The sequence below is a fragment of the Salmo trutta genome, chromosome 7, assembly GCF_901001165.1.
Source record: "Salmo trutta chromosome 7, fSalTru1.1, whole genome shotgun sequence".
NCBI classification, from domain to species: domain Eukaryota; kingdom Metazoa; phylum Chordata; class Actinopteri; order Salmoniformes; family Salmonidae; genus Salmo; species Salmo trutta.
The window spans coordinates 21,006,174-21,032,885 of record NC_042963.1 but is presented as its reverse complement, the minus strand read 5'-3'; the positions used below and the strand labels follow the sequence as shown (position 1 = coordinate 21,032,885).

The 26,712-nt window shown below is 41.6% G+C and overlaps 1 protein-coding gene across 1 annotated transcript in view; it reads left to right on the top strand.

The window, feature by feature from the left end:
• The window catches only part of znf609a (zinc finger protein 609a), a 180,074-nt gene that overhangs the window by 67,995 nt on the left and 85,367 nt on the right, over positions 1–26,712 (top strand). The window contains exon 2 of the mRNA XM_029758354.1: positions 14,619–15,499. Coding sequence (XP_029614214.1) covers positions 14,750–15,499 — 750 coding nt within the window. The 5' untranslated portion in view covers positions 14,619–14,749. The remainder of the gene's footprint in view (positions 1–14,618; positions 15,500–26,712) is intronic.

The following is a 26,712-nucleotide window of genomic DNA, read 5'->3' as shown; positions in this document are numbered from 1 at the left end:
GGCCTCACACTACGGTTAGTTTAATTACTGTAAGCGTGGAATTAGAGGCAGTTCACCAGAAAGGCAGTTCTTAGAATAGCTCTGGCATTCTGCATGCCACGGGAAAATCTCCTGGGTCATTTCAAGCAGCACAAATAGTTTTATTAGATTTTGTTACCTTTTTGAATACTGTATTTTCAAAATCCTGACCTTGCATAATGGAGTTCTTAGAATCGTATTACTCTTTCTCACACACTATTCCCACTAATTTACCATGCCTGCTTTTTGGTTTATCTGAAACGGTTGGGGTGTAAAAAAAAAACATAGTAAATTAAAACCCACCAAAATACCTAGACATGAGTCCTGCATTTTAACAGACCCTGCAATAGAGGTCGACCGTTTAATCGGCATTGCACTTCACGAGGAGACTGCGTGGCAGGCTGACTACCTGTTACGCGAGTGCAGCAAGGAGCCAAGGTAAGTTGCTAGCTAGCATTAAACTCATTTTATAAAAAAACAATCAATCTTAACATAATCACTAGTTAACTACACATCTACACATGGTTGATGATATTACTGCTTTAACTAGCTTGTCCTGCGTTGCAAATAATAAATGCGGTGGCTGTTAATTTATCATCAACATCCTACTTCGCCAAACGGGTGACGATTTAACATGCGCGTACTTGAAAAGACCACTGTCGTTGCACCAATGTACCTAACCATAAACATCAATGCCTTTCTTAAAATGAATACACAAGTATATTGTTTTAAACCTGCATATTTAGTTAAAATAAATGAATGTTAGCAGGCAATATTAACTAGGGAAATTGTGTCTCTTCTCTTTTTGGGCTGCCTGGATCGTTGTGAACTCTGTGAAGACCATTTCTTCCTAACAAGGACCGTAATTAATTTGCCTGAATTTTACATAATTATGACATAACATTGAAGGTTGTACAATGTAACAGCAATATTTAGACTTAGGGATGCCACCCGTTAGATAAAATACGGAACAGTTCCGTATTTCACTGAAAGAATAAACGTTTTGTTTTCGAAATTATAGTTTACAGATTTGACCATATTAATGACCAAAGGCTTGTATTTCTGTTTGTTTGTTACATTATAATTAAGTCTATGTTTTGATAGAGCAGTCTGACTGAGCGGAAGGCAGCAGCAGACTCATAAGCATTCATTCAAACAGCACTTTCCTGCATTTGCCAGCAGCTCTTCGCAATGCTTGAAACACAGCGCTGTTTATGACTTCAAACCTATCACCTCCCGAGATTAGACTGGCAATACTATAGTGCCTATAAGAACATCCAATAGTCAAAGGTATATGAAATACAAATGGTATAGAGAGAAATAGTCCTATAATTCCTATAATAACTACAACCTAAAACTTCTTACCTGGGAATATTGAAGACTCATGTTAAAAGGAACCACCAGCTTTCATATGTTCTCATGTTCTGAGCAAGGAACTTAAATGTTAGCTTTTTTACATGGCACATATTGCACTTTTACTTTCTTCTCCAACACTGATGTTTTTGCATTATTTAAACCAAATTTAACATGTTTTATTATTTATTTGAGACTAAATAGATTTTTATTGATGCATTATATTAAGTTAAAATAAGTGTTTATTCAGTGTTGTTGTAATTGTCATTATTACAAATATATAAAAATCGTCCGATTAATCAGTATCGGCTTTTTTTGGTACTCCAATAATCTGTATCGGCGTTGAAAAATTACCAAACTACAGGTAGTAGGTCTGTGAATAGTTTTCTGCTTTTTTGCAGGTAAATTCATTAAAGGTGGACTGAGCTTCCTGATTTGGCTTCGTTTTGAAGCTTGGTAATTAAGAAATGACAGAGGCCCTCTCTCATTCACTCATCTTCACTCGCTCCTTGGAGCATAGGGCCTTGACAAATGGATCTCCACACTTTCCTATTCTGGGCCAGGTCCCAGGCTGATGTGGTGTTGAGTCCCAGGTTATGTAGGTCTTCCAACTGGTCAGACCACCTGGCCCTCAGTCTTCCTCTCGGGCGTGGCCAGTTGGGCTCAATTAAGGGCAGCCTCCAGAGGTGGGTTTGATCGGACCGGTTGACAGTCAGTGTCAGGAGGATCTGACCAGGAGGGTGACGGGGTTGTTCCGTCTTTTGCAGTATTGCGGAGTTTGGGATGTGGTCGTGCCATATGATGCCATTATGCGGCAGAGGCACTTGGAGTCAAAGGCATCCAGATGACGTGAGTTCCAGGGTGAGGTTCCATGACTCTGAGCCATACATCAGGATGGAGATGACCAGGCTAAGTTTTGTTTTCAGATTAGAGAGTTGTTTCCAAATTATGTTTAGGCTAGCCATGGTAGAGGCTGCCTGGCTAATGCGTAGGTAGGTGAGTGTTGTCATTGCTCCTGCAGTCAGTTGTTAATGTGAATGAAAGTTGTCTTTGGGTTGACATGTTACCATGGAAATGTTATAAACTGAGTTGAATGCCCGGTCTTGAGTCAGCTCAGCTGTCCTACAACACATTGTTCTATAATTGGGTAGTTTTGTCTCGTCTCTCCTTATGTCCGCTGCTAGATCTTTCCCAGTGGACAAATCCCAGAACTACACTGCTCAAAAAAATAAAGGGAACACTTAAACAACACAATGTAACTCCAAGTCAATCACACTTCTGTGAAATCAAACTGTCCACTTAGGAAGCAACACTGATTGACAATAAATTTCACATGCTGTTGTGCAAATGGAATAGACAACAGGTGGAAATTATAGGCAATTAGCAAGACACCCCCAATAAAGGAGTGGTTCTGCAGGTGGGGACCACAGACCACTTCTCAGTTCCTATGCTTCCTGGCTGACGTTTTGGTCACTTTTGAATGCTGGCGGTGCTTTCACTCTAGTGGTAGCATGAGACTGAGTCTACAACCCACACAAGTGGCTCAGGTAGTGCAGCTCATCCAGTATGGCACATCAATGCGAGCTGTGGCAAGAAGGTTTGCTGTGTCTGTCAGCGTAGTGTCCAGAGCATGGAGGCGCTACCAGGAGACAGGCCAGTACATCAGGAGATGTGGAGGAGGCCGTAGGAGGGCAACAACCCAGCAGCAGGACCGCTACCTCTGCCTTTGTGCAAGGAGGAGCAGGCGAAGCACTGCCAGAGCCCGGCAAAATGACCTCCAGCAGGCCACAAATGTGCATGTGTCTGCTCAAACGGTCAGAAACAGACTCCATGAGGGTGGTATGAGGGCCCGACGTGCACAGGTGGGGGTTGTGCTTACAGCCCAACACCGTGCAGGACGTTTGGCATTTGCCAGAGAACACCAAGATTGGCAAATTCGCCACTGGCGCCCTGTGCTCTTCACAGATGAAAGCAGGTTCACACTGAGCACGTGACAGACGTGACAGAGTCTGGAGATGCCGTGGAGAACGTTCTGCTGCCTGCAACATCCTCCAGCATGACCGGTTTGGCGGTGGGTCAGTCATGGTGTGGGGTGGCATTTCTTTGGGGGGCCGCACAGCCCTCCATGTGCTCGCCAGAGGTAGCCTGACTGCCATTAGGTAGCGAGAATAGATCCTCAGACCCCTTGTGAGACCATATGCTGGTGCGGTTGGCCCTGGGTTCCTCCTAATGCAAGACAATGCTAGACCTCATGTGGCTGGAGTGTGTCAGCAGTTCCTGCAAGAGGAAGGCATTGATGCTATGGACTGACCCGCCCGTTCCCCAGACCTGAATCCAATTGAGCACATCTGGGACATCATGTCTCGCTCCATCCACCAACGCCACGTTGCACCACAGACTGTCCAGGAGTTGGCGGATGCTTTAGTCCAGGTCTGTGAGGAGATCCCTCAGGAGACCATCCGCCACCTCATCAGGAGCATGCCCAGGTGTTGTAGGGAGGTCATACAGGCACGTGAAGGCCACACACACTACTGAGCCTCATTTTGACTTGTTTTAAGGACATTACATCAAAGTTGGATCAGCCTGTAGTGTGGTTTTCCACTTTAATTTTGAGTGTGACTCCAAATCCAGACCTCCATGGGTTGACCTGTTCTGAGCCAATTGTAATTTTCAGAGGTTTGTCTTTGGCACCTGACCACACGACTGAACATTAGTCCAGTTGCGACAAAACTAGGGCCTGTAGGACCTGCCTTGTCGATAGTTATGTTACGAAGGCAGAGAAGCGCTTTATTATGGACAGACTTCTCATCTTAGCTACTGTTGTATCAACATGTTTTGACAATGACAGTTTACAATCCAGAGTTACTCCAAGCAGTTTAGTCACCTCAACTTGTTAAATTTCCACATTATACATTACAAGATTTAGTTGAGATTTTGGGTTTAGTGAATGATTTGTCCCAAATACAATGCTTTTAGTTTTTCAAATATTTAGGACTAACTTATTCCTTGCCACCCATTCTGAAACTAACTGCAGCTATTTAAATGTTAAAGTAATTTCACTCGCTGTAGTGGCTTATGTGTATAGTGTTGCGTCATCCGCATACATAGACACACTGGCATTACTCAAAGCCAGTTGTTAGTAAAGATAGAAAAAAGTAAGGAGCCTAGACAGCTGCCTTGCGGAATTCCTGATTCTCCCTGGATTATATTAGAGAGGCTTAGAAAGCCATAATACACGTTTTTCCAGCAGCATGATCTATGATTGATAATGTCAAAAGCCGCACTGAAGTCTAACAAAACAGCTTCCACAATATTTTTTGCAGTTTCTCTCAGCCAATTTTCAGTAATTCACTGTGCTTTTTGAATGTCCTTCAACTATTAGCGTGGTGAAAGTCAGTTGTCATCTAGATGTGTAGTGTCAGCGTTTGTTGCTGCCGTGTCATGCATAAATTGGCTAATCTTGCCAATGAAAAAATCATTAAAGTAATTGGCAATATCAATGGGTTTTGTGATTTAATTAGCCATCTGATTCAATAAATGATGGAGCGGAGTTTGCCTTTTTACCCAAAATTTCATTTGAGGTGCTCCTAAGCTTTTTACTATCATTCTTTATATAATTTATCATTGTTTCATAGTACAGTTTCTTCTTCTTTGTTCAGTTTAGTCACATGATTTCTCAATTTCCAGTACGTTTGCCAATCGGTAGTGCAACCAGACTTATTTGCCATTTCTTTTGCCTCATCCCTCTCAACCATACAAATGTTAAATTCATCATCATTCCACGGGGATTTAATACTTTTACAGTCATTTTCTTAATGGGTGCATGCTTATTAGTAACTGGATTAAGCAGTTTTATAAATGTGTCAAGTGCAGCGTCTGGTTGCTCCTCATTACACACCACAGACCGGCAAATATTCTTTACATCATCAATATAGGAATCACAACAAAACTTATTGTATGACCTCATACACAATATGAGGCCCAGTCTTTGGAACTTTGGTTTTCCTAGATATGGCTACTGTATTGTGATCACATTTGGATTTGGAAACTGCATTAAAGCACATTTCTGCAGCATAAGTAAAGATGTGATCAATACATGTTGCTGATTTCATTCCTGTGCTGTTTGTAACTACCCTGGTTGGTTGACTGATAACCTTAAGGTTGCAGGTACTGGTTATAGTTTGAAGCTTTCTCTTGAGTGGGCAGCTTTATGAAAGCCAGTCAATATTTAAAATCACCCAGAAAATATACCTCTCTGTTGATATCACATACAATAACAAGTATTTCACACATATTATCCACACTGCCATGATATGGGCAAATAAATTAGGCCACCGGGGCGGCAGGTAGCCTAGTGGTTAGAGCGTTGGGCCAGTAACCAAAAGGTTGCTGGATAGGATCCCTGAGCTGACAAGGTAATAATCTGTCGTTCTGCTCCTTAACAAGGCAGTTAACCCACTGTTCCTTGGCTGTCATTGTAAATAAGAATTTGTTCTTAACTGACTTGCCTAGTTAAATTAAAAAAAATACTTATTTTTAACCAAATGTTGCAATTGCGATTTAGATCAAAACACTTGGGTGAACTTTTGGAATCTTGGAAATAGAATGTTTATTCTAATTCTATAGTTAGAATATAAATAATAGTGGGCATGACAACGAATGAAAATGCCATGGACGAGTTATTGTGACAGGGTAGGAACCAAAGTGATGTTCAGTGTTTCCTAGGGGACCCTATAATCTTTTGCTACATTAAATATTTATTAATGTAGCCAACATATTCATACTTCGCCTATTCCTCTTCGATTTAGAAGATACTGTTGCACAAACAACATGCTGATTTATGCCTCCACCAGTACTGGGATCAGGCTGTATTAGCTAGCTTCATTTGCTCTGACTCAGTACTTTTAATAGCTAGTTAGCTAGCATTAGTGGCTAACAAGCTAAATCGTAACTTGCTAATAAAATACAAGCTAGCTGTTTGCAGATGTAAGTAACACAAACTAATATTGTAATTATAGAACGCTTGTGGATTTATACTTAGTTCAAAATGGAAACAACATCGTTGTCATCGACATTGTTGCATGTGCTGCATTGACCATGCAGACTGAACGAAAGTGTCTCGTGGTCAAGCAACAACAAATGCGCTCCTTGAGTGAGTGAGTGGGTGGGATCAGGTCTGTGGAAAGCGGCATGGAGAGGGATGACTCAAGTGGCAGAGTAAACTATAGAAATGGATGTATCACATTTAACAAACCAAACATTCAAATACCATTCTAGAAGGTAAAGTAAAAACCCACACCGGTCTGTGCATCAATAACGGTATATAGTTAAATACGGTATACCGTCCAGTCCTAATATTCCCCATGCAATTTGATACCTCAGCCAAAGGGGGTGTGTGTGTGTGTGTTTTCTGGGTTTGGAATATCTAATCATAAATAAATCGCAGTAGCGAATTACAATACATAGAGAATCATGAGAATCTCAATGCATATTGTATCCTTATCTAATTATTGTGATAATATTGTATCATGAGGTCCCTGGCAATTCCCAGCCCTAATTGATAGTCAGACAGCTAGGCCTAAGTGTTTATCAAGTAGAACCCATCAATTTGTGCAGTATGTTTTACTGTCTTTTTGTGACAAGATTCCTCCTGATTCTGTGGCCTCTTAGGTCTTTGTGTTGGGATTTTATTTGATTTGAATGTTAGTCACAGGGCTTGAGCCTGATGAGAGCTGCTATCTAAAGGATTAGACCAGACTATTTGAGAGTTTTTGTCACCCCTGTCTGACCATCTAGCCACACAGCCAATCAATCTCCAACAGAGCATTTGAACCTGCCTCCAAGCGTGTCAGAGTTCAGCTGAGCACTCGGCAACACAGCCAGAGCTAGATAGAGCAAGAATCCAATGCTGACCTAGCTGTAAATAGTGGCTATGTGGATGGATACCTATCCACTGACTATCTCCTTTTTCCTGTAGGATCCCTGGAGGATTTTGTGTGTTGTGATTCAATTATCAGCCTTTGACAAATCGACTTTCTTTTCAGAATGCGGCTATCATTCTATGCAAACATCCCAAGTGCGAGTAGGAGAATTGAATCTGAGCTTTATTTTCTGACACATAGCCAGGGGTTTAATTAGCATCTGTGATAAGTCAATAATGGCATGACATACTTTTTTATAGGGTCCTATAAAATCTGTTTTATTTGCCAGGTTTCAGTTTTTCAATTTTTTTTCCCCCCAGGTTTTCACTCTCAAAATCACACCATTTTAATAGGAAAAACAACCAAAACCGATGCTCTGAATCAGGGATGGGCAACTCCAGACCTTGGGGGATGGAGTGATGTCACACTTTCCCCATCCTTAGCAAACACTGCTGATTTTAAACTAATTGCATTCTAAACTGAAGGTAATGATTAGTGATTATTGGCATCAGGTGTGTTAGCTGGGGCTGGGACCAAGTGTGACACCAATCAGGCCCTTTGAGGATTGTTCTAAATCCACAACAATGCTTAAACCACATCAGGAGACCACTTGAGGTCTGGGTAAAATAGAAGAAATTTGGATTTTGGGGTGTAGTTACCCTTTAAGTCCAAGTGTGCACCATCAAGAGACCTGTTTCGTTAGTGATGTTTCTGTTGCACTCGTGGTTAGAGTTTGCAAATCAAATGACCACTGGATTGATGCAAATAATCATGATGGCATTAGGTAGGCATATTCTACTTTGTAGTTAACATTTCATTTGGGAAAGCCTTTCCATCTCTACCAGAAGAAGGTTATCATTAGCATCATCTTTAACGGCTACACAAAGTGTAAACATATGCACGCACCGCAAACACAGACAGGGGCATTCCTGTGCCATTTTAGAAAGTTCTAGGAAAATACAAATCACCGATGCGTTTGGTTCATGTCTGTTGATTAACTTAGGCAAGTTCATGAATTTTCTATTAAGTTCAATAAAAAATATATATATTGTTGAATTCCGTTTTATAGTCTGGATTCCGTCCGTGTCCTCTGCAACGCGGATTTTATAGGGCCCTACTTTTAATCCTTACAGTAGCCCTAAACTGTAGGCTATGATGGGGAATCTGACCTCTCCTCACCCAGCTTTTTTTTCTCTCTCTCTCTCTGTCTCTCTCTCTGTCTCTCTGTGTGTGTGTGAAAAGCCTTCTATTGTCATGAGGGGCGAAGCGGTTACACCAATGCTTTCATACGATAAGTGCCTTGAAAAGGAGGCTTGTGAAAGAGATGCTCCTATTCCTGCACACAAGTTGTTTTTGACCCAGTGTTAGGAAAGCAAAAGCGGCAAAGGGCTGTGATGTGCCTCAATGGAGGCTTTGTGTCAGGGCCCATAAAACGCCTGGGTCTTGTTTCGCTCTTTATTGGTCTGTCACATGTAAACAGGCTAGGGTGAGGAATACCAATAGCTCAGAGCAAAACTGGTTATGAAGACTGTCTTTGCCTTACATTTTGGTCTGTTTGATTGTACCGGCTGACTAAGATCAACCAGAACTTCCTAACCAAGAACAATGCCAGTGTTAGTGTGTCCTTTGTAAGTCAGGACCTCCCACCCCCACTGATATGAATGCAAATCTCTTTGTGTTACATTAAATGTCTCTCATAATGGAGAGGTAGGCCTAATAAGAGCGTGGTTGCCTCCATTAAGACCTTCATTAATGCTGACATATTATTCATTCTCTTCCATTAGCTTAAGTCTTGGGGCTATGGCTCATTCAGACTCGAGATAGAGAGCGAAGAGGGCATGCAGGCTTTGACGCCAGCAGTAGAATTCAACCTTGTTTTCGTGCTGTTGTTGACCTCATTGGATTGATATGTCAGGGTGTTAATTAGACTAAATATCCTGTGGCAGGGGAGCTCTGGTGAGGAGAAAGGAGATTGATCTCTGGGTCAGGGCTTGTGGCTTTGATTTCAGGGGTCTCTTTAGTCCTGCCTGACGTCAACCTACTGGTAAAAGAGGAAATGGACTCCATATGTGTTTGGGGTTTGTGGAAACCTCACCCTCCCTGGCAAAGCCCAGCTCACTGTTGGCATGCATGTGGCTTATAAACCCAAAGGCAGCTTTCTCCTTGAACTTGAGTGCATCGAGAAAACTTGGTTATTGTTTTTTTCTTTGTCTGGAATGGTACAGTTTATGATGAGCAAAGCTGTTGCACTTTGCACGTAGAATCACGCGAAAGTGTTGACAGTCAGACGTTAACAGTGCTCTGAACGATCTGTAGACCAACCAGAGATCCACATTCGGTGGGTTGTGTGCGACCCTTTAAGTCAAACAGACAGTTTAGAAAGTATTCTCTGTACATCAGCTTTAATATTGCAGATTTTGGCTTCTATCAATGCAACTGCATAATTTCCAATCCCCCATATTACATTTTTTTCTAAATATATACAGTACCAGTAAAAACGTTTGGGCATACCTACTCACTCAAGGGTTTTTTCTTTATTTTTACTATTTTCTACATTGTAGAATAATAGTGAAGACATCGAAAATATGAAATAACACATATGGAATCACGTACTAACCAAAAAAGTGTTATATGAAAATATATTTTAGATTCTTCAAAGTAGCCACCCTTTGCCTTGATGACAGCTTTGCACACTCTTGGCATTCTCTTCCCACATATGCTGAGCACTTGTTGGCTGCTGTTCCTTCATTCACTCTGTGGCCAACTTATCCCAAACCATCTCAATTGGGTTGAGTTTGGGTGATTGTGGAGGCCAAGTCATCTGATGCAGCACTCATCCCTCTCCTTCTTGGTCAAATAGCCCTTACACAGCCTGGAGGTGTGTTGGGTCATTGTCCTGTTGAAAAACAAATGATAGTTCCTCTAAGCGCAAACCAGATGGTATGGTGTATTGCTGCAGAATGCTGTGGTAGCCATGCTGGTTAAGAGTGCCTTAAATTCTAAATAAATCACTCACAGTGTCACCAGCAAAGCACCATCACACCACCTAAATGCTTCAATGTGGGAACCACACATGCAGAGATCATCCATTCACCTACTCTGCGTCTCACAAAGACACAGCGGTTGGAACCAAAAATCTCACATTTGGACTCATCAGACCAAAACAGATTTCCACCAATCTAATGTCCATTGCTCGTGTTTCTTGGCCGAAGCAAGTCTCTTCTTCTTATTGGTGTCCTTTTAGTAGTGGTTTCTTTGCAGCAATTTGACCATGAAGGCCTGATTCACACAGTCTCCTCTGAACAGTTGATGTTGAAATGTGTCTGTTACTTGAACTCTGAAGCATTTATTTGGGCTGCAATTTCTGGGGCTGGTAAGTCTAATGAACTTATCCTCTGCAGCAGAGGTAACTCTGGGTCTTTCTTTCCTGTGGCGGTCCTCATGAGAGCCAGTTTCATCATAGCGCTTGATGGTTTTGCAACTGCACTTGAAGAAACTTTCAAAGTTCTTGAAATGTTCCTAATTGACTGACCTTCATGGCTTAAAGTAATGATGCTTATTTGAGCTGTTTTTGCCCTAATATGGACTTGGTCTTTTACCAAATAGGGCTATCTTTTGTATACCACCCCTACCTTGTCACAACACAACTGATTGGACGAAATGCATGAAGGAAATAAATTCCACAAATGTACTTTTAACAAGGCACACCTGTTAATTGAAATACATTCCAGGTGTTTACCTCATGAAGCTAGTTGAGAGAATGCCAAGAGTGTGCAAAGCTGTCAAGGAAAAGGGGAGCTACTTTGAAGAATCTCATATAAAAAAATATTCAGATTTGTTTAACACTTTTGTGGTTGCTACATGATTCCATGTGTTATTTCATAGTTTTGTCTTCACTATTATTCTACAATGTAGAACATAGTAAAAATAAAGACCCTTGAATAGGTAGGTGTGTCCAAACGTTTGACTTGTACTGTATATATTGTTTATGTATTTTCTTTATTCTTTTCCCCTAACCTTACCACCCCTTCCCTAATTGGAGTAAACTAATGGAAAACAATACTTAGGCTCTACTTCCAGGTTATACATACTACATACTTTTGTCTGAATGTGATTTGGAGGTTTGGCAAATGTCTACAATACTTTCTGAAAGTGGATACTTTCCAGGGCTCGAAATGAACGCTTGTTCTGATGTCTGGGTCAAGAAGAATATAGATTAAAGTTTTATGAATGGATAAGTAAAATAATATTACAATCTATTTTTCATGTAGGCTACATAAATGAAAAAGCCTACTTGCATATTGGTTACAGACTCATGTCCAAACTGATGCTAACATGAGGGATGCGCCAGAAAATGTAGACAAACTTTAATGAGACTTTTAATTACAGAAATATTGCGCACCGCACATCACCGACCTTGAATCTGAGCGGCGGTGGTAAGCATTTTGGAAACTATTTAACCATACATTTAATTGTTTTAAACTTAGACGTTTTATGTCATTTTATGAAGCATGCCAATTATTGTATTGTACTGCAGCCAAATGCATAATCGTACACATAATCGTGAACATTTATAAGGGTGACATGGAGAAAATCAGACCTCTCTGAAATGAAAATGGATGGCACTCCATTTTTTATTTTATTTACCTGAACCCTCCCTAAATGCTTGAAGAAAGAAAAACGGACCCTCCCCTATACCCCAAAATAATAATTAATAGCAGAGAACTGTCTACCCTCACTTCTTGGACAGACCAGAGCCTTAGATATGCCGTTTTAGATACGGTTCTTCGTCCTGTAAGCATTACATGGCAACGCAGGAATTTTGGTATTGCAAAGGGCTGCAGGCCAGAAGGTTGTGTGTTCGCAGTCCACTGTGGACGAGTATGGTCGGAAATATCCCATTTATAGTAAAAGCATTGCATAAATCTATCATCGTATTTGCAGGGCCGAGAAAAAAATGGCCTTTTATAAAAGTTTCATGCAATTCTACGTCATTTTACATATTAGCTGAATAATTTTTTTATACCACACAAATTACCTAAATTACTGGCTAAAAATGGACAGAGAGAGAGAGGCCTATGTGTTCATCTTATCATATTTGTCAAATCGGTGTGTTTGCAACGAAGCTGTCCCTGTTTACAAATAATTTAATCTGAGATGTCATTAGGAATCTGATCATGGTACTTTCAAAAATAAGGTCTACTGACACAGAAAAATGTAAGCTTTAACTGATGGCTACTCTTCTTCCGTGGCTTAATCCAACGAGAGAAGGTCACAAGTGTTTCCCTAAAAGCTGTCTGGTTTTAAACATTTTCTATTGTACAGAAAGTGAATAGCTTAATCAATTGATAGTGAAAGAATTAGATTATAGTAGGTTGTAGCTCAGCCTCTGAATGTCTTGTAAATGAAACAATGATATCCCCATATGCATCGGAGTCACGTCTTTCCCGGTTATTTTACAACATGCTTCTATCATAAAGCATTACGTGACAAAGTGTTCTTTATAGTTCACTTTATATAATCAGATCTGTTTTATTTTCTTAACTTAAGCTAATAAGGGGTAGGTAAATAAAAAGTAGGCCTATGTCATACCCTCTCATACCCCATCAAAAACAGTGCAAGGTGAATGGAGGAAATGACTGACAAATCTATGGATATAGCAGCCTATAGCCTCATTTTGTCTGTCAAACAGGTAGGACCACCTCTTATTTCTTAAATGGGGACAAATAGGCTCCCAACACAAAGCCCTCTTGTTGTTAGTAAAGTCTAATTAAAATGAAGACGGTTTAAAAGAATTATGCCTACTTGAATTTGCTTACTTTCAGCACCATTTCCGATCGATTGTGCCACGGCTATTGGTTAGGCAGCACACAAAAAAGTATTTGATCAGCAAGAGCAGGCCAGGGCTCAGGGTTGCAATGTCCATTGCAGTATGTAATGAAGTTTAGCTGCTGGGATGGTGTAAATAAAACTTTCTTAGAAATATAACTTTGCTCTGTGCTTCTCCAAGCATGAACTTCGAAGCCTATAGCAGCGTTTCACCAAACTCGGTTCTGGGGACCTCAAGGGTGGACGTTTTGTATTTTGCCCTAACACTACACAGCTTATTCAAATAATACAAGCTTGTTGATGAGTTCATTATTTGAATCAGCTGTGTACTGCTAGGACAAAAAACAAAACGTGTACCCCTTGTGGTCTGAGGACTGAATTTGGGAAATGCTAGCCTATAGGCTATGGATTATTTGATTGAGACCCCACTAAATAGCCTATAGGTGCACTTGGTATTGCGCGCCCAGCGGAGAATCAGAGATGAGGGTCGGCAGCGGGCACACATCGATATGTAGCCTAATGAGCAACTAATTCTAAAACACTGATAAATATTGACATTTCATCAATTACAAATTACATGACCCTCCCCTGGACTAGACTGAAACATTATTAAACCTTCCCCTGGACTGGAATTGAAAAAGCATGACCCCCATTTTCCTGCAGGTATCCATTGTGTACATTTCAATCCATCCCTAACCCATGCAAGTTGATGCATCTTTAGAGCTCTGCTTTTTCTTAATATCTAATGGATATTTTCATCTATGTCACATGAAACCGATCACACGTGCGGTGCGCTTTTGAGAACTGTGTTTTACCTCTAATTGCAATTTGGAACATTCGTGTGTAGCCTATGCGCATTGTTGAGCTTATAATATGAAGAAATACAACTTTGTCAACATTTTTAAGATAAATGGTCAGATCTGTTGCATGAGCCTCATTGCTATTTTTTTAATGTTTTTTTAATGTGCAGGGGTTGTATGAATTTTGGTCTGTGGTCCTAGAACTGTCGGTTTTGAACCGTAGATATATTTTTTATCGTCCCAGGGACGACGGGATGCCCTTAATTTCGAGCCCTGTAGGGAATTGTTTTATAAAGACATAAAAAGTATTTAGTTGTGTTACAATATTTTATAGCCTAACAAGGGGGGCCAACCATCCTACCTAGAGAGCCTAAAAAGGAGTGTTGTATTTTGAGACTGGCTTGAATATGCAAAGAAGCCAATAGACACAGTGTAGCCTACATTTTCTTCTGATTTTCTATGGTAAAAAATATAGTAATGCATTTTATGTTGTGAAGTGGCATCGTACAATGTTGTAATAATGGAGTTACAGACCTTTTTTGGGGGGGACAAGAGGCCTCTCAAAAGTTAATGTCAAGCCCTGATTTCTTTCCTGCTATACTTGATTCGAATCTCTAATGATCTCATTATAGTTTATCTTGGTATGTTAAGAGCTTCTGACTGCAGCATTTTCACACATTTTCTCTTCTCTTTACAGGGCAACAATGTGGGTTACTGGGAAGGGGATACCGAGAAGACCCTAAAGCTGCTGTAACCCTTCTCCCACTGCCTCCAGTAGTCTGAGAAGGTCAGACTTAACTGTGGCGCGCCTGGGCCGCTGGCACTAAGATGTCCCTAAGCAGTGGCACTGCAGGCGGGAAAGGTGTGGACTCTAATGCGGTGGACACTTATGACAGCGGTGATGAATGGGATATAGGTGTTGGCAATCTGATCATTGACCTTGACGCAGACCTAGAAAAGGACAAACTTGAGATGTCTGGCACTAAAGACGGTGGGGGCATGGCTGCCCCTCCCAGCGCTGTAGCAGTTCTACCCGACAACATAAAATTTGTTAGCCCTGTACCCGCTGCTCAAGGCAAAGAGAGTAAACCCAAATCCAAGCGAAGTAAGAACTCAAAGGAAAGTGGCAAGGCCTCGGTTACAGACGGGGCAAAGAAAGAGGCCCAGGTGCGAACCCAGGGCGAGGTTACGGGACCCGCCATTGGCACAGGTCCCACAACAAACACCAACTCTGGAAAGGGTGCTGAGAAGAGCAGTAAAGCCTCCCGTAATGTTCCTAGTGGAAAGAAAGACAAGGAGGTGGGCTCTGGGAAAAGTAAGAAGGAGAAAAGTGAAGTTGTGGCTACAGGAGTGGCTAATACTGAGAAGGAGTTAGGTGCCCCAAATCAGCCTTTGGCGGGCCCTCGTAGCGTCCCATTTGAGGGTACGCAAAATACAGACTTGGCTGTGGCCGAACCACTTGGGAATATCGCCCTGGATTCCACAGGGATTGTTGTACCACCGTTAGCCATTAAATGTGATCCAGAAGAGATGGACAACAGTGAATGCAGAAACCTGAAGAAAGTGAAAAGTGAAAAGGTAAGTAACAAGCTGTCTTGTCTTGGATTTTGCGCTTGGCTGCTGTTAAGTCAACTGCTTTGAACTACAGCAGATGCTGTCTGTTTGTTTGCTGCTGGAATATTAGCATATCTAGCTCGCCTTGACAAGTGATTTATTACGTTTTAATGTAGCACTTTGCTTTCAAATTGAGTGAGCTACAGACGTAATCTGGTTCTCTGTGTGGGGGATAAGAGCTTTGTACTGTCTCGAAACCTCTCATGTAATCACTGAATTTGATGGGTGTGTTAAGTAGTGCATGAGGCTCCATCTTAACACTAATGGCTCCTCAGGGGACTTTCACGCTGCTGTACTCACCCCATAGCCCAGAAACAAGTGAAGTATGTTATGCAAGACCCAACATAAGCGTCCGTCTGTACCACTACATATTGCAGATGCCTGTCCTTTTATGTATGCCAGTCATTTCAACAATGGGTTACTGCTCAGACCCTTCACTGCCATTAGTAAAAGGCCTGAGCAGTAACCCAGGCCCCCGTTTTCGAACGTTCTAGAAGATGTTCTCAGGCACTCAAAGGGGCAGTCTTGTTTTTAAACAAGTTGCTTGTTGACATAGCGGGGGGAGGAGTGGGGGAGGGGGTGGTGGAAGGCTTCAGCGTGTCGGATGCCAAAGATGTGACAAACCTGAGTGCCGCTGCTCTCTGATAAGGTTTCTGACAGAGACGCTGGAGAGTATTGACAAGCCATCTCTAGAAGAGGCTTTGCACCAGGAGATCAGTTCCAACTGTCAGCCATATGTCACCGCCATACGCTGAGACAAAAGTGAAGCTCCAGGGGCAGTGTTGGATGTCTTGTTCTGGCAGCAGATTTTTGGGGGGGAGAGTGTCGAAGAGCCTCAGCATTTTCCAGCCTGCAGTTAGTCAGCTGGGGGGCACTTTCAGGCTAGAAATAATTACTGGCTACTCTTCTCCATGTCATCTTTATAGTATGCTTTTCAAAGTCTTCATCGGATGGAACTTGGTAAGATCGACAGGAAAAGGTATCAAAGTTTCATTCGCTATGAGCTGTGTGATAGCTGCTTCTGCTGTATAGAAGAGGACATCCATCCGTATTCCATTGAGAGGGTTCTCTGCTTATCTTTGGAGCTTGGGGAGTGCTGAACTCTGTGGCGGGAGGTTTCATGTGTCATCTTGCTCCATTTTCAACCTCTATCATTCAATGGTAGGGGGCATTCAGTTCAACTCATTCTTGCTGTGTCTGTCTTGGGTGTGGGAGGAGGAGAGGAAGCAGTTTACTCCCTCTGTGAGGATCATGCCGGCAGGCCAGGAAATCCTGTGACTAAAGGACAAGATATCTCTGTCGTCTCTCTAGGGTCAATAAGTAATCCTTTGTTTAGACACATTAACCTCACTAGGGTAGGGGGCACTATTTTCACCTCCGGATGAAAAGCATGCCCAAAATAAACTGCCTGCTACTTAGGCCCAGAAGCTAGGATATGCATATGGTAGATTTGGATTAAAAAAACACTCTAAAGTTTTCAAAACTGTTAAAATAATGTCTGTGGGTATAACAGAACTGATATGGCAGGCGAAAACTTGAGAAAAATCCATCCAGGAAGTGGCATTTTTTTATGTTTGTAGTTTTCTATTGAATGCCATTACAGTATCCATTGACTTAGGACTCAAATTGCACTTCCTATGGCTTCCACTAGATGTCAACAGTCTTTAGAAATTGTTTCAGGCTTGTATTCTGAAAAATGAGGGAGTAAGACCACTCTGAATGAGTGGACACTGCAGTGTCCCAGAGGTTTTTCATGCGCACGACCGAGAGCACGCCTTTCTTGTTTTCCTTTTATACTGCTATTGTCCGGTTGAAATGTTATTGATTATTATGACTTAAAACAACCTGAGGATTGATTATAAACTTCGTTTGACATGTTTCTACGAACTTTACTGATACTTTTCTGATTTTTCGTCTGTCTGTTGTGACTGCCTTTGAGCATGTGGATTACTGAACAAAACGCGCGAACAAACGGAGGTTCTTTGATATAAAGAGGGACTTTATCGAACAAAACAAACATTTATTGAGTAAATGGGTGTCTTGTGAGTGCAACCATATGAAGATCATCAAAGGTAAGTGATTCATTTTATCACTATTTCTGACTTGTTTAACTCCTCTACTTGGCTGGTAACTGTTTGTAATGATTTGTCTGCTGGGCGCTGTTCTCAGATAATCGCATGGTATGCTCTCGCCGTAAAGCCTTTTTGAAATCTGACACCGTGGTTGGATTAACAAGAAGTTAATCTTTAAACCGATGTATAACACTTGTATGTTTTATGGATTTTTATAATGAGTATTTCTGTTTTTGAATTTGGTGCTCTGCAATTTCACTGGATGTTGGCCAGGTGGGACGGTAGCATCCCACACCCCTTAGAGAGGTTAAAGGCTTGGTCGCATTAAAATTACAATATTCTTTAGCAAAAAAACATGGTATCATCCTGTGTGGCCCTTAAAATCTCATCAATAGTCCATTTCTGACATTATGTAGTCGTCAGCAGCTGACACTGGCTAACAGCACCCTTTCTACAGTCATGACCTTCACATGCCTTTCCTGTTTGGACAACACAGGGAATTTGCAGTGGCCTGTACAGACATTAACCTCAGTGATGGTGATTGCATGTTTCCACTGTGCCAGAGATGGAATTACTTGAGGTGAATGAGAGACTCTCTTTTTGAAATCCCTCGTAATCCGCTTTTGACGATTATTTTAATGTCTCCTGGTTGTCTACAGTCTGTCTCATCTCTTTAGACAATATAGGCTGTCATAAAAACCTCATCACTTACGTAATTACACTTTTTCCTACTAAGTGCCCTGCCGTAAAATGGGGATCATTCTACCACAAAAAGGTCTGCATTTGCTTGCACAATGCTCCAAACAGGGCATTACAAATTTACTGTGGCCTGTGGTAGTTGGCCTTTCCTTAAAGTTCAGGAGTTGAAGTTGATTTCTGGATGTCAAGTGAGCTTCTGTTGCCAATAGGCTACCTCCTCATTAATTAGCAATGCAAGCGGTTTCTGTAATTTCCCAGCTAAATGCCAAGCTCACAAAGAATGAGCCTTCATTTTGAATCAGCACCAGACACCTTCCTCACTGCCAGTTACCGCAACCTGCGTGGAGATCAATGGACTCTACTGTAGCAAAAGTGCTGTATGCACAAGGGGTTTAAAGCTTTCTAGCATTCCTCTCTCAGCAGTGAATCCAGACATGATTTATTTAGACTCATTTCAAACAATTTTACTTTCTTATCCCGCTGCAAAGTTTGATTGATAGTCAGTCAGGGCTCAGGTTTCTCATCCAGTCTTTATTAGACTGTCTATATTTTAACTCCTTGAATTAACTCCTGGAGCAGTGGTTTTAATGAATAGGTATTTTTGGATCTCTTTCTCTTTTCCCACTTCTCTCCTTTTTCTCGAGTGTGGAGTATTCTGTAGGGAATGTGTCTGGGTGTAAGCAGCGCCTGTGAAATGTCAGGCTCCAGCGCTCTCACAGTCAAATCCAGGGCTTTATAGCGTGACAGGAGGTCTCCTGTGCACCTGGGAGCAGCCCTTCTCTTCTCAATAGTTTCATTTTTTTGTATTTCTCTTTCCCTCTCTCACTGCCCATGGTGACTTATGACTGGTGCTATTGTATTACAACTCAGGGTTAGTCAGGGCTGTGCAAACGGGGAGGAGGGGTGGTGCAGGGAGAGACAAAACTTGGACTCTCTCCCATTTCCGTGTCTGTTTCTCTGGATCCATCCTATCAAGTGACCGGGGGGACCGGTTTTGCAATCTTTCTCTGTTTTCTCTGCATTCTGGCGACCTTATTGGAATACGGGTTCTGGGTTTAAACTCTAGAAGTCAGCCATTGTGTACGTGTGTGTATTTTCTATGCGACCCAGGCGGGGAAAGGTGGTGCTGTACCACAACCCTCGTTTCCTTCTCCACAGTAACGCCACATAGCAGAGCTCCAGTGGAGTGCATACCTGCACTAGAGGCCTGCATCATAAAAAATGTCAACCCCGTCGCAATGATCTCTTTTGGGACCTGACAGATATCATTGCAGCGGGGTGGTCATTTTTCATGATGCGTTTGGGAGTGGGCGGTCAGGCAGACAATTTTGAGATTAACTTTTTAGTGACAGGGGGCAGTATTCGGAAATTCGGATGAATGACGTGCCCAAATTAAACTGCCTACTACTCGGGCTCAGAACGTAGGATATGCATATTATTAGTAGATTTGGATAGAAAACACTCTGAAGTTTCTAAAACTGTTTGAATGACATCTGTGAATATAACAGAACTCATATGGCAGGCAAAAACCTGAGAAAAAATCCAACCAGGAAGTGACTTGTAGTTCTTCTATCTAATCCCTATTCAAACTACAGTGTCTGTGGGGTCATTTTGCACTTCCTAAGGCTTCCATTGGCTGTCAACAGCCTTTAGAAACTTGTTTCATCCGTCTACTGCTACTGGGCAGAGAATAGGAGCTCAGTCAATCAGTGGACTGCCTGGGACCAGTGAGTTGTTTACTGCGCGGGCACGTTGGCACGCCTTTCCTTTTTCCTCTGTAATGAATACGCTATTGTCCGGTTGGAATATTATCGACGTTTTATGTTAAAAAGACCCTTAAGGATTGATTGTAAACATCGTTTGACATGTTTCTATGAACGGTAATGGAAATATTTGACTTTTAGTCTATGGTTCTGCGATCTCGTGTTATGCCTTTGGATTAGTGACCTGAACGCGCGAACAAAACGGAGGTATTTGGCCATAAATATGGAGTATTTCAAACAAAAATAACATTTCTTGTGGAAGTCCTGGGAGTGTATTCCGACAAAGATCAGCAAAGGTAAGGGAAGATTTATAATACTAATTCTGAGTTTAGTTGACTCCAGAACTTGGCGGGTAACTGTATAGCTTGCTTTGATGGCTGAGATCTGTACTCAGAATATTGAAAATTGTGCTTTTGCCGAAAAGCTATTTTAAAATCTGACACAGCGGTTGCATTAAGGAGTAGTATATCTATAATTCTTTCAATAACTGTTGTAAAGTATATCAACGTTTATGATGAGTATTTTTGTAAATTGATGTGATCATTCACCGGTGGTTTTAGTGGGAATACATTTTCTGAACATCACGTGCCAATGTAAAATGGGGTTTATGGATATAAATATGAACTTTATCGAACAAAACATACATGTATTTTGTAACATTGAGTCCTGGGAGTGTCATCTGATGAAGATCATCAAAGGTTAGTGATTAATTTTAGCTGTATTTCAAGTTTTTGTGACGCCTCTCCTTGCTTGGAAAATGGCTGTGTGGTTTTTCTTGTCAAGGTGATGTCCTAACATAATCTAATGTTTTGCTTTTGCCGTAAAGCCTTTTTGAAATCAGGCACTGTGGTTAGATTAAGGAGAATCTTATCTTTAACCTCTCTAGGGTATGTGGGACGAAATCGACCCACCAAGTCAAGAACCAGTGGAATCGAGTGGCGCGATATTCAAATACCTTAGAAATGCTATTACTTCAATTTCTCAAACATATGACAATTTTAAAGACAAGACTCTCATTAATCTAACCACATTGTCCGATTTCAAAAAGGCTTTACAACGAAAGCAAAACATTAGATTATGTCAGGAGAGTACCCAGCCAGAAATAATCAGACACCCATTTTTCAAGCTAGCATATAATGTCACAAAAACCAAAACCACAGCTAAATGCAGCACTAACCTTTGATGATCTTCATCAGATGACACTCCTAGGACATTATGTTATACAATACATGCATGTTTTGTTCAATCAAGTTCATATTTATATCAAAAACCAGCTTTTTACATTAGCATGTTACGTTCAGAACTAGCAAACATACTGAAAACTTCCGGTGAATTTACAAAATTACTCACGATAAACGTTCACAAAAAACATAACAATTATTTTAAGAATTATAGATACAGATCTCCTTTATGCAATCGCGGTGTCAGATTTTAAAATAGCTTTTCGGCAAAAGCACATTTTGCAATATTCTGAGTAGATAGCTCGCCATCACGGGCTAGCTAATTTGAAACCCACCAAGTTTGGCACTCACCAAACTCAGATTTACTATAAGAAAAATTGGATTACCTTTGCTGTTCTTCGTCAGAATGCACTCCCAGGACTTCTACTTCATCCACAAATGTTGTTTTGGTTCAAAATAATCCATAGTTATGTTCAAATATCCTCTGTTTTGTTCTTGCGTTCAAGACACTATCCGAACGGTGATGCGCGGACGCGTATCGTGACCAAAAAATTCAAAATATTCCATTATCGTACTTCGAAGCATGTCAAACGCTGTTTAAAATCCATTTTTATGCGATTTTTCTCGTAAAATAGCGATAATATTCTGACCGGGAGACGTCTTTTTCGTTCAAAGACTGAAAATGTAAAATGGCCTCTTCACGCCCGTCTCATTGTTCTCAGATCGACCACTATCCAAATGCGCTACTGTTTTTCAGGCAGGGGCTTGCAAAGTCATCATTCAACGTTCTGGCGCCTTCTGAGAGCCTATGGGAGCCTTAGAAAGTGTCACGTTACAGCAGAGATCCTCTGTTTTTGATAAAGAGAGTATAGAAGGCCAAGAAATGGTCAGAGAGGGCACTTCCTGTACAGAATCTTCTCAGGTTTTGGCCTGCCATACTCACAGACACCATTCAAACAGTTTTAGAAACTTTAGGGTGTTTTCTATCCAAATCAAACAATTATATGCATATTCTAGTTTCTGGGCAGTAGTAATAACCAGATTAAATCGGGTACGTTTTTTTCCGGATGTGAAAATACTGCCCCCTACCCTAGAGAGGGTAAAACGGTGTATAATACTTGTATGTTTGAGAAATTTGAATTATGAGATTTTTGTTGTTTTGAATTTACCGCCCTGCTATTTCACTGGCTGTAACGCTAGCGTCCCACATAGCCCATACTAGTTAAAATATGTTTGTCGTTCCGCAGATTATTTGTGAACGGCCGTCTTTCTGCTTTGTATGGCGTTAGCCTACCTATTGTATTAAAAGCACATCTTTGTTGCGTTATTGACACACACTCAGACTTCGCTGCTTTACGTTAGGTTGCCTAGCTCTCTTCCTAGTTGGGCGTGTGAGAACAAGTGTGCCTAGTATATGTGCGGGCTCAATTAAATAGAGTAGGCTGCCCATACATGGTTGGAGAATCACATGTCCGTTATCTTGCCAAGGAAATTAAAGTAAATATGATTCAACTGTAAACTATACTACAGTGCCTGTCAATAAATATTGATCGTGGAAAGAAGTGGAGGGCGGTCAACCAGCATTAGTCGAGGTGCAATTAAAAATCGTCGTTGAAAAGGAAAAGGCTTACCGCGTGAATAGGCTACCATGGTGAGGGAGCTTTGCGCCTTTTTGATTTTCAATAAATATTGATTACCCATTTATTTGTCTCTGTCTGCTAATCGTCCTCCTAAAAAGTAGGATATATCCTATATGCAAAACGTGTCCGCTTTCATCATTCTTGCTGCTTCAACTTCAGTAGCTATGTGCTCAGAGATCAGGAGCGCTTGTGGTCTCAATTAAATAGAATAGGCTATAGCCTATGCACGGGCGGAGAAGCAATGGGCCATTATCTTTCCAATGAAATGTACTTCCTAAATAGGATAAGGCTACATTTTACTACATTGCCTACAAATATTGATCACCCATATTTGTCTGTCTGAAAATCGTCCCACTCCTAAAAGGTAGGCTATAAAACGTAGCTCAAGAGAAATTGTAAGTCACCAACTCTGCTCTCTTCAAACTACGTCTGTAATACCGTTAGACTAATATAATGGGCCATATGACAATCTTTGGTAATTTAACCTATTTCTTAGGTTATTTTTGCACACTTTGATATTGCTTATAGGGTGCAAAATTGCTGGGACCATGGCTGGCAAGTGAACTGTGTCACATACAGTACCATTCAAAAGTTTGGACACCTACTCATTCAAGGGTTTTTGTTTATTTTTACTGTTTTTGACATTGAAGAATAATAGTGAAGATATCAAAACTATGAAATAGCACATCATGTAGTAACCAAAACAATGTTAAACAAATCTAAATATATTTTATGTTCTTCAAAGTAGCCACCCTTTGCCTTGATGACAGCTTTGCACACTCTTGGCATTCTCTCAACCAGCTTCACCTGGAATATTTTTCCAACAGTCTTGAAGGAGTTCCCACATATGCTGAGCACTTGTTGGCTGCCTTTCCTTCACTCTGCCGTCCAATTCATTCCAAACCATCTCAATTGGGTTGAGGTCGGGGGATTGTGGAGGCCAGGTCATCTGATGCAGCACTCCATCACTCCCTGTCTTTGTCAAATAACCCTTACACAGCGGGGAGGTGTTTGTCCAGGTCATTGTCCTGTTGAAAAGCAAATGGTAGTCCAACTAAGAGCAAACCACATGGGATGGCGTATCGCTACAGTATGTTGTGGTCACCATGCTGGCTAAGTGTGCCTTGAATTCTAAATAAGTCACAGACAGTGTCACTAGCAAAGCACCCTCACACCATCACACCACCTCCTCCATGCGTCACGGTGGGAACCACACATGCAGAGATCATCCGTTCATCAACTCTGCGTCTCACAAAGACATGGCGGTTGAAACCAAAAATCTCAAATTTGGTCTGTACAGACCAAAGGACAGATTTCCACTAATCTAATGTCCACTGCTTGTGTTTCTTGGCCCAAGCAAGTCTGTTCTTCTTATTGGTGTCCTTTAGTAGTCGTTTCTTTGCAGCAATCCGATCATGAAGGCCTGATTCACACAGTCTCCTCTGAACAGTTGATGTTGAGATGTGTCTTGGCTGTAATTTCTGAGGCTGGTAAGTCTAATGAACTTATCCTCTGCAGCAGAGGTAACTCTGGGTCTCCCTTTCCTGTGGCGATCTTCATGAGAGCCAGTTTCATCATAGCGCTTGATGGTTTTTGCAACTGCTCTTGAAGAAACATTAAAAGTTCTTGACATTTTCCACATTGACTGACCTTCATGTCTTAAAGTAATGGATGGACTGTTGTTTCTCTTTGCTTATTTGATCTGTTCTTGCCATAATATGGACTTGCTCTTTTACCAAATAGGGCTATCTTTTGTATACCACCCCTAACTTGTCACAACTGATTGGCTCTAACACATTAAGAAAAGAAATGCCACGAATGTACTTTTAACAAGGCACACATGTTAATTGAAATGGATTCCCGGTGACTACCTCATAAAGCTGGTTGAGAGAATGCCAAGAGTTTCGAAAGCTGTCATCAAGGCAAAGGGTGGCTACTTTGAAGAATATAAAATATATTTAGATTTGTTTAACACTTGGTTGCTACATGATTCCATATGTGTTATTTCATAGTTGGGATGTCTTCACTATTATTCTACAATGTAGAAAATAGTAAAAAATAAAGAAAAATGTGTAGGTGTGTAAACTTTTGACTCGTACTGTATGCCTAAAATAACATTGTGGGACTGGTTTTCAGGACCAGTTCTTGCAGTAGCGGGTGAGAGTCTGACAGAAAGCCAGCAAGTGTGAGTGGGTGCATTATGAGAAGCTGCGGGAGCGGGATGAATAAATCAGTCCCTCACAGACCTCTGGCCTGCACCATCAGACAGAGCCACAGCCATAGCTTTGAGAACAGAGCCTAACAATAACTAGCTTACACCACTGAAATTCTATTTTTGCTCACGGAGGAGCAGGGAGACAGACGGTCTGTGAGGGACTGATTTAAACAGTTAACAGTTAAACCTAGGCACACACCCACCAGCACTAGCACACTTGAACTCAGCATAGCAGGGACACACTATCTCTCTCATACACGCACACGCCCTCAGAAGAAATTAACCTTTTGATCTGAAATCTCCCTTGTGATCTAGTAGGGTTAGCCCTCACATTAGAACAGCCTCTGACTCGTGTTTCTCTTCCAGTCCAGACTCCCTCTCCGCTCCTCTGTCAGGGTGTGTAATCCAAAGACGGGGGTTGTGTGTAGAGATCAGACCCACCATTCGCTTTCCAGCCATCTGTTCCGAGATGCCTGAGTAACATTCTGATTACTGCAGAAAACTAGGCAGCAAACTGGGCAGACAAAGCTCGCCTCTTATGTTCCAATCTCGTTGAGCTCTCAAATGGCCACCCCACGCGTCTAATGGAAGGGCAGTGCCTTCCCCCTGCCTGGCTGCAGTGGAACAGCGATTCCTCTTCATCAGCAAAAGGCTAGCTCCGGCTCTCACACAGGGCTTTTATACAGCCTTGCATTCATAGCATGTACAGCCCTTGAAATGGGGTAGGCAAGACAGAAATCTTGAATGCCGAGGCCGTCTAAGTCAAACGGGAGAAGTAGGCCAACATTTCTCTCGTCAGACTCCATGGGAGACATTTCCATTTGTCATGTTCAGTGTCATTTTAAGACGGAAAGCAGCCTTTCCTACCCACAGATAACAAGCTATAATGCCACCACCATCGCAGTCCCTTTTCAGAGAATGTAAAACCGCCTCATTGTGATCGGTGCAGGCTGTCTCCCTTTTTTGTGTCACACAGTTCAGCCCCAAATCGGAATCATTGAAGTGGATGCCTGTCTTGAAGTTGAGTGTTTGTGACTTCCTTTGAAACGGGGTGGCGGATAATTGAAAACACACAAAGAAAAAGCAGGGCCTGTGCCAAGTTTTCCTTTTCTGGCGAGCTGCTCTCGTCGATGGAACAGTTTCAATCAACTTTCCAACCATGCCATGGTCCACTCAAGATCGAACCAGCACAGTCAGCTGCTCTGCATTAGACATGGATCACATCCATAGCTGCGATTCTTTCAGCATTTCGTCATTTCTACACCAGTCATTTTGGTCAAAATAACGTTAGCATTTTAAGTTTGCCAGATAAAAACAAATACTTGCCTCAGTTGGCCTTTGCAGCTTAAAATGGATTCTAGATTGATGAAATCAAACAGCCTTTCTGAAAAAAGAAACGGGGAAACACCAAAGCTAGCTCTCTGCCCCAAGGAGAAGTAGTTGCTTGTTTTAGACCAGTGTTTCTTTTTGTCTATTTGAAAATGAGTTTGGCTGTGCAGTATGCTACAGATGCTGCCAAGACAGACTTAGTATTGTCACGATACCTGAATTTTTACTTCAATATTGATACCAAAACGATACCAGAACTAAAAAAAAAGGCGTATTAG